The sequence below is a fragment of the Suillus clintonianus genome (genome assembly GCF_016758775.1).
Source record: "Suillus clintonianus strain FC179 chromosome Unknown DEU56scaffold_273, whole genome shotgun sequence".
In the NCBI taxonomy this organism is placed as follows: Eukaryota; Fungi; Basidiomycota; class Agaricomycetes; order Boletales; family Suillaceae; genus Suillus; species Suillus clintonianus.
Window position 1 is genome coordinate 1 of NW_024539497.1, and position 8,527 is coordinate 8,527.

At 48.8% G+C, this 8,527-nt stretch overlaps 4 protein-coding genes across 4 annotated transcripts; 2 read left to right on the forward strand and 2 right to left on the reverse strand.

Annotated features, from left to right (window-relative positions):
- Positions 1-396: 396 nt before the first annotated feature.
- On the forward strand, positions 397-1,361 carry DEU56DRAFT_920560 (uncharacterized protein; the record flags this gene model as incomplete). Its single annotated transcript, XM_041358489.1, has 2 exons — positions 397-839; positions 881-1,361. 2 exons carry the CDS (start codon positions 397-399, stop codon positions 1,359-1,361), a joined length of 924 nt encoding a protein of 307 aa, XP_041200507.1.
- A 599-nt stretch (positions 1,362-1,960) lies between these two features.
- Positions 1,961-5,191, reverse strand: DEU56DRAFT_762600 (uncharacterized protein; the record flags this gene model as incomplete). Its single annotated transcript, XM_041350735.1, has 9 exons — positions 1,961-2,104; positions 2,194-2,247; positions 2,300-2,355; positions 2,398-2,545; positions 2,598-3,041; positions 3,104-3,398; positions 3,427-4,364; positions 4,423-4,652; positions 4,702-5,191. 9 exons carry the CDS (start codon positions 5,189-5,191, stop codon positions 1,961-1,963), a joined length of 2,799 nt encoding a protein of 932 aa, XP_041200508.1.
- A 555-nt stretch (positions 5,192-5,746) lies between these two features.
- On the reverse strand, positions 5,747-7,254 carry DEU56DRAFT_762601 (uncharacterized protein; the record flags this gene model as incomplete). Its single annotated transcript, XM_041350736.1, has 8 exons — positions 5,747-5,821; positions 5,874-6,150; positions 6,173-6,201; positions 6,339-6,469; positions 6,548-6,743; positions 6,804-6,930; positions 6,982-7,054; positions 7,119-7,254. 8 exons carry the CDS (start codon positions 7,252-7,254, stop codon positions 5,747-5,749), a joined length of 1,044 nt encoding a protein of 347 aa, XP_041200509.1.
- Positions 7,255-7,586: 332 nt separating this feature from the next.
- On the forward strand, positions 7,587-8,385 carry DEU56DRAFT_920562 (uncharacterized protein; the record flags this gene model as incomplete). Its single annotated transcript, XM_041358490.1, has 2 exons — positions 7,587-7,848; positions 7,901-8,385. The coding sequence occupies 2 exons, from the start codon at positions 7,587-7,589 to the stop codon at positions 8,383-8,385; spliced, it is 747 nt and encodes a 248-aa protein (XP_041200510.1).
- Between the last annotated feature and the right edge of the window lie 142 nt (positions 8,386-8,527).

Below are 8,527 nucleotides of genomic sequence, written 5' to 3' on the forward strand. Positions count from 1 at the left end.
CTTCATATTTGCTTGGTGCTGTCTTGCCTGCTCGCACATGTGGCGTACCTGAAGACTCGTTGGTCCCGCGCCTTTATGGGCGCATTCTGACGATGTCAGTGCCATTGAGTCCACGGTCGTTGCTTGTTGCTTTCTCGTTTGTCCGTCCCCCTTCATATTTGCTTGGTGCTGTCTTGCCTGCTCGCACATGTGGCGTACCTGAAGACTCGTTGGTCCCGCGCCTTTATGGGCGCATTCTGACGATGTCAGTGCCATTGAGTCCACGGTCGTTGCTTGTTGCTTGTCTTCTCGTTTGTCCGTCCCCCTTCATATTTGCTTGGTGCTGTCTTGCCTGCTCGCACATGTGGCGTACCTGAAGACTCGTTGGTCCCGCGCCTTTATGGGCGCATTCTGACGATGTCAGTGCCATTGAGTCCACGGTCGTTGCTTGTTGCTTTCTCGTTTGTCCGTCCCCCTTCATATTTGCTTGGTGCTGTCTTGCCTGCTCGCACATGTGGCGTACCTGAAGACTCGTTGGTCCCGCGCCTTTATGGGCGCATTCTGACGATGTCAGTGCCATTGAGTCCACGGTCGTTGCTTGTTGCTTTCTCGTTTGTCCGTCCCCCTTCATATTTGCTTGGTGCTGTCTTGCCTGCTCGCACATGTGGCGTACCTGAAGACTCGTTGGTCCCGCGCCTTTATGGGCGCATTCTGACGATGTCAGTGCCTTTGAGTCCACGGTCGTTGCATATTGCTGGCTCGCTTGTACGACCTCCTTCATATCTGTTTTTTCTTCGCATGTCCGACCTGCATGCCTGCTTATCCACGCCTGTGCGCACTTGTGACGTACCTGACGACTCGTTGGTCCCGCGCCTTCATGGGCGCATTCTGACGATGTCAGTGCCATTGAGTCCACGGTCGTTGCTTGTTGCTTTCTCGTTTGTCCGACCTCCTTCCACATGCGCTTGTCCTGGCTTGTTGCTGTCTCGCCTGTGCGCACATGTGACGTACCTGAAGACTCGTTGGTCCCGCGCCTTTATGGGTGCATTCTGACGATGTCAGTGCCTTTGAGTCCACGGTCGTTGCTCGTTGCTATCTCGCGTGTTCGTCCTCCTTCATGTTTGCTTGTTACTGTCTTGCCTGCTCGCTCATGTGACGTACCTGAAGACTTGATGGTCCCGCGCTTTCATGAGCGTATTCTGACGATGTCAGTGCCTTCGAGTCCACGGTTGTTCATCTTGTGGCTCGCATGTACGTCCTCCATATCTGCTTGTCCTCGCCTGTCCGTCCTGCACGCCCGCTCAACACCTGTCACTGTCTCGCGTATCCGATCACCTGCATATCTGCTTGTCTTCACTGCTTCGCACTTGTGGCAGACCTGATGACTTGTTGGTCTCGCGATTTCAGTATCGAATTCTGACGCTGTCAGTGCCCTGAGTCCACTGTCGTTGCTCGTTGCTGTACCGCTTGTCCGCCCTCCTTCATATCTGCTTGTACAGGTCGTATCTGTCGTTGGAGATAGAATTATTTCTTACATGTACCCATCTGCCAGAGGATGTGTTGGTTAATGAATCCATGCAATCAATGGAACATTAAAATAATGCCATGTCGAAATTAAGTGATTGTGCTATTTTCGCCCATTGTCCAGTCAACGCTCAGGGGGCAGTGCGGTTCAGTTCAGTATTGATGCATCAAGGGTACATAATGCTTTCATCAGCCAGCTGAGTGCGCACCGCATCTGCGCACAACAAGAGCTTGAATCTAAAAACAACTAACCCATGTCTGAGGTGGATCTATGCCACTAAGTCTCAGAATTATGAACGCATCTGTAATCAGTACCCACTGACTGAACACAATGACTGAGGAACAATGATGTGACATTTTGTGTTGTGGTGTGATGAAATGAAATGGTGATGTTCTACGTCAAACTCCCTCATGTGGATACACTCTTGTCAACCATTTGACATCACATTGCAAGGTCCTACGCCTTGTGCTTGCTTGCTGCCTCTGTCAGAACTGATGCGAGAATTCGCAGTCCAGGTGCGTAAGGATCCTCATCGCGAGGCTGAGAGGAGCGGAGCAGATACTTTACTACTGCAGTCACACCCTTGCCACCGTCGGAAGTCTTCATTGTGATATATATATATGATTCAGCTCGAGGCAAAAATAATAAGTAAATGTAGTCACCAAAAGATGTTGCAACACGTGTCGTACGAATGCCTCATCAATCATGGCTCGATGGGAAAGTTCTGACAGGACGCAATGTGCCTGACGGCAACGGCGTCAGTGTGATGTTAAGACATACAAACTTGCTACTCACCAACGGAGACAGCGCAAACTCAAAGGCAGGACGTTCCAGTGCCTGTCGGCACTCATCTGCAATGTCGTTGAACCATAATTCAATGGACATCAACAAACCCGCTGATTGTATGAGCTTAGAGGGGATGCTCTTGTTGCGCATGCGCCATGCTATGCGTCTAACCACAGCTAACCATGCATCGTGGTGCGAATTAATAGATGACTGGACCATGTCATAACCTTCCGGGTCCATGAGAAAGATGTCCATCTACATGTCGACGTTCAGCCAGACTCCTACTGACACTGGATGATCGACTTACGAAAGGCGTTGCATCTTTCACCGGCGTGTCAGACTCAGCGACGAGGTCTTGGATGGTGTATCTAGGTGTTGTAGACTTCGTAGTCGCAGGTTGTGATTTAGCCTTTCGCGCGTGCTGAGCGTTAGCAAACACCACAGGCCTCGTCCGCTTCAAGGTGACCTGTTCCTTGATTCTCGTTAGCTGCCTCGTTGATGGTTGTCTACTGGAATTTCGCGTGCGCAGTCTCGATTGGAGTGGGGGCGAGGGGGATCTGACCACCTCCTCCTGCGCCATGTCCGTGTATGCGCTCTCGTTGCATTCGTTGGGGTGATCGACATTGGATACATCCTTGGTCTGCTGAGTAGCGGCATTGGGGACATCAGGATCACCATCAGCTGAGAGACTGCCGACGTCAGCCCTACATTCACCTTTGGTTCCTGGTGAGTTATCGAGTTTCGCGTCATCCTGAATGAATCACGATGATGTTAGAACTCGGATGATGGCACGACATTGAATGGACTTCCTACCATGCGTTCATGGATATCGTCACTTCCAGCATTCAAACCAACCGCAGAGTCGGTTTGCATGTCGATTTGCATGAACTGTGCGGAAGGTTGACCATCATCAATATTCACTGCTACTGGGCAATCGGGCCTTGTGACATAGATGCTAGTGGAGAGGAATGATTCGCCTTGGTATCCATCCTCATTAGACCATACTACCACTTCGGAATCAGACCGCAGGTCCATTGGAAAGCCTTCCAAGGACGGGTTACAAACATCATTGTCGAAGCCTAAGATGCCAACCGCCTCAGTAATATGCCTATGTTCTCATGAGTGGATCAATTGACTCGCCTGGTATGAAAGAGTCTACAATAGACGTCCGCATTCCGTCATTGTCAGGCAGCGGGACTATGTTGGAATCAGATCGTGGATCTATTGGATCTGGGACCATGTTCCCTAATGGTTGACCATCGATGATAATGATATCTCGTTGAGGTCTCGCGTCAGGCACATGACTACCGTAGTAGCTGAGTGACTCACCTTCGGTTTCATATCCTACTGTGTTTGTGCAGTGACAGTCCTGGTCAGCTTCTAGGACTCTGTCAGAAGTAGATTGATCATCATCGGATTCTTGTTGCATGGCGGGGTGACTATCATCGGTATCTAGTGCTGCATGGAGTCCCAGCTCGGACACATGACCATCGGAATTGATGACGCGACATGCATCACGGATTTCAAGGTCTGTTTGAACCTCGCGTTCTTCAAACGAGCGGGTGGGTTCGTGATTTAGTACGGGATCAGATTGAATGTCTGTGACATCCATAACTGATGGTTCTCCGAGCCTGGACAACTTGAATGACACCGTTTGATGGGGTTCCTGCTGGCCAGAAGATATGGAAATATCATGACCATATTCGACCGTGCAATCGGCGTCATGGCGAGTGGTGTAGAGTGCCTGACCAACCGCAATGAAAAATCGTCCCATGCTACCACGGTTGACCAATAGCTCTTGACACCTTGCCATCAATTCCGCCATTCCAAATAACTCGAAGAACTCTTCATTATTTCGTGATGTGAACAGCATGCCATGCTCCCAGAGACCCTTCATAGGGTCGTAATGATGCAATCCTTGCATCTCTCGAAACCGCATCGCAATGTGACTGGGCAGCCATCGCCCAAATCCACCAATGATCAACTTGCGTGCTCCCCCAGAAAGTGTACTTAAAGCCAGCATTCGGTCGTTATCGTTGAAGGGCAATGGATATTTTGGAAAGGAGTCCTTCGTCTGAAGACACAGGATCTGCATAAGCTAGTACACTGTATTAGATACACGAGGCACGCACCGAATCAACGCAGTGTGATTGAGTCGCCACTGGGGCAGCAGTATCGCCTGGATGCGTCGTGCAGGTGGTATCCGTACCAGCTCCATGTTCTACTGGAGCATTGGAAGCATTGAGAGAGGAATCGACTGCGGCAAGCAACTGCTGGACGTCTTCGCCGGTACCACAACCCTGCAGCGCACCACAGCAGTCATGCTCCTCACAGTGTTTGTTATGATATGCACGCCAATCGACTGATTAGCGGATCAGTACGAGTTATATTGATAATACAAGGACACGCACGAAACATAAGTATATCAGAGCATGTTGAATCCCGTATACACTCAAATGTAACTCCATGAGTCTCTTGTAGGACTTTACGATACTGGGAATCAAAGCCACTGCATGTATGATCCAACCAGAGATAGTAATCGAGCGCCGGGGATCTAAAGCGACCATGTAATGCATCTAGGGACCCTGCAGCGTCTTCCAGGAATGCAATGCGAACTTCATTCATGTAGTCCATGATTGAGGCATAAACATCACGCATCTGGGCAGCGTTAAAATGGGATGAAGCACTGAGGTGTTCCACAATCTTCCTATACAGGCCAAATTTCTTGTTCAGCGCATGAAGAGGAATGCGATAGTGTGCAGCAACGTCACAGGACTTGCGAGGTCGGCTGGACACCTTGAACGAACACAATCCATCCACATCTTGAATTGTTCCTTTGACTTTCAGTAGTCGACCGATCTCCTCTGGACTCCATTGACGAATGTGACACAACGGATTCATGGAAAGGAATGTGCCCGCTTGCAGGTCCACCAGTTCCGCCTCAGTACTTGTAATATCTCGGGTGCCTCAAGCTTGTAACTCGGCTCCACACAGCCATATGCATGTGATGTCAAATTTTCAAAACCATGATCCGGTGCTGTGCTAATCAAATCCAATTGTTTATGAAATTAGCGGTATGGGCTGTTCGTCCATCGTGTACTGGTGTATGGGAGATTAAGACCCACTTTCATATGCAATATAAATACAGGTACTGTCTGACTGTATCATTGGGCTGCTGATAATAAGATCCAATTATACTCCCCAGCTGGCCTGTATGCAACACTGCTGTGCATGCAACAGCGGTGTTAGTGTTGGTCACACATGGCCGCCCTCATTTTACAGGTCGTTCGGCTGGCAACACGATTTTTTCATGACTCACAAGCCTGGAATCAAAGAGCCCGCGCCTAGGCCAAATACACCAATGACATATTGTGAAATAACCCCAATTGCCCCATGGACCTATGTCAAACCTTGTGACCCTGACATTACTAAATGGACGAACACCCAGGCATACGCTCAGCATTGATGTGGGCCGCTAAACCGACAGTAGATAGCATTGTATCTAACATTTTGTAAGCCAAGGAATACCATCTACGTGGAGTAGAGTAAGAGACATGACAGAATTGAACTACTACTATATTACCATCCCTTTGCATGTGGGGCAGGAGTATCGTCGAATAATCTCGTTAGGAGATGTCTGCACTGTGGGCCGAAGGTCGTCCATCCATCCATCGGGAAGTGTACCCACCTTTACAGCCTGTTCCATGAGTGCTCTGACCTGGATGACAAGTATACCATTTCCAACTACCCCACAGTGTCCCCCCCTTCGAATCGGTGTTGTCATAAGGGCGAGAAACTCTTCATCAAATCTGACGGCGTTGTAGGGAGATGGCAGGCGTGCCTTTGTGTTCCTACTCATCCTGTGGCCAAGTGCTGACATACATGCCTCGTTGAACCACCGGCAACAAGACCTGCAGTATCGTTGCAGGTGATTGGGGGAAGAAAATGGGATATCACAGGAGTTGCAACCGCAATTCGTGGAGACCTGCGAATTCTGTGACACAGATTATGACCTTGATCAACTCGACCAGACAGAAATGGTACTAACTTCGATATTTACTTGCTGCAGTTCTAGATTCCTGCGCGTTGTGAATTGCATGGATATATTCCACCGGTGGTATAGGGTCGCAGTCGGTATTTGAGGTTGGGATAGATCGCCCTCATCATACCGAACAATATCTGCGTGAGCTTCAGTGCATAGAAACATATTAATATTACTGGGATGGTCTGGACAGGCAGAGATAATTGACAACACACCTTCGACGCAATGCATATCCACGACAGACTTGTGATCGCTCAACACAAGTTCATAGTCACCTACGCAAGCTGCAAGGCTGGATAAAGAAGACACTGTCAATGGTTCTGTGAAGCTCCATGACGGAAAAACATACTCCACATCTTGATCCTCCAAGTCAACCCGCCTGTAGTACCACTGTATGTCAAGCCACACGTCCTGTCGTATACCACATGAGTAATCATATCGGATTTGGAGAGGAATAGTGGTCTCGGTCACCTGTGTCTTATTCCTTTTGGCTGCCGTCCAATAGATCTCCATAACCTTACCATACCAATATGACATCGTAGGGAGGCTTCCGTCATTCGACGGTACTGCACGTTCATCAAGTGGAAATATGGAGACACTGAATGATGCAGGTCAGTTTTGCACAATAAATATGTAGACGTTCGCATACTCATCCCCAACTCGAATCACCAAACGGCCTTCGTCGATCGAGCCATCAGATGGTGCATCAGTGTCATAGACCCCTGTGAATGATGAGTTACTTGGTGGTAAACGAATATTAATGTCAGGTGCCACAGTGGAACATACATTCCAATGATGTACATCGCCTGAGTGTGCCCAGCTTCGGATGATTACCACTCATAGGAGGCAATGTTCTTCTCTTCTCTGAATGGGATACATGGCTGATCACCAAAGGTCTGACGGAAATGCAGGCGAGGGACATCAGGACGATGTGAGTGAGGTCTAGTGTGCCTACAAAATGGGTCTCTTGGTGTCGAAGGAGATTTTGATCCGTACTTTATACATCACTCGATCAAATCAGAATATCATCCATAACAGGAAAACCACCAGCATAATATTATGTCATGCCGAGTATTGCCACCCTACTCAAATCACGTTGTGGTCCAATGCTCCATTAACCGAATAGCCTAATACAACGGAACTTGAGCTCGGAGCCTATCAAGCCAAGGACCCTAAATTAATGGGAATATAATACATGGACCCTGGGAGGGTGGGGCGAGCTCAGCCTCAAGCACAGCGCATACCTACATTCTGATGGACGAACACTATATCAGTGATATTCAACTGGAAATCATGAAGTCCAAGATTCTGGATTGGGACCCACAACACTCGAGGATTACAGGAACCATTGGATACATACCCGAAATTACTTTGGAGGATGGATGGAATACTGATGACGATCTTGGAGGACTGTCAGCAGCCATAGATAATTGTAAAATCGTAGAGTCGAGCGGGAATCATGTCGAGGCAACTAAAGGACGACGAGGGAGGCCAAAAAAGCGAGTGGTGCAGCGCCGTGGGTACATCTATTTGACCCCTATTTACATAGACATGACACTAGATTTCAGGTGGCAAGCAGATGCCAGGCGTTGCGAGCGCTCAGGAGGACACATCAACTATCGATACTGTTCAGAATGTGTCTGGAAAGCGTGTCATTCGTGCTACCACAAGTCCAGTGCCTGACCATATCCCAGCACAAGTGGATGTGGTGTACTGTGTTCCCATTGATGAAATGATAAGTAATACACATGATTTAATTCAAGAGGATGAGGAGCATGGGGAGGAGGGGAGCATCAATATGCTACAGGAAATTCTGAACTCTGGCATCCTGGATTGGAATCCGCAGGAAGCATGGACCGCAAAGAATAACCCAGCTCATCGGCAACATACCGATCCACATTGCGAGGAACAATCGACAGCGATGGAAAGCTCCAGAATAGCTGAGAAGGAGAATGATACACAAGAGAGCAAACCACGCAGGGCACGCGGACGACCATCCAAGAAAGGGATTTCAATGTCGTCAGTCCCAGCACCACAACTCTATTTTCATTGAAATGATACTTGACCACAGGCAGCACGCACAAGACATTAACTTTCAATCATGATAGAAGTGTCAGACATATCATCCGGGGCGACAAGTAATCCATGCCAGCAGGAAACTAATTGATGGGGGTCACGGTGGTATCAGCACTGTA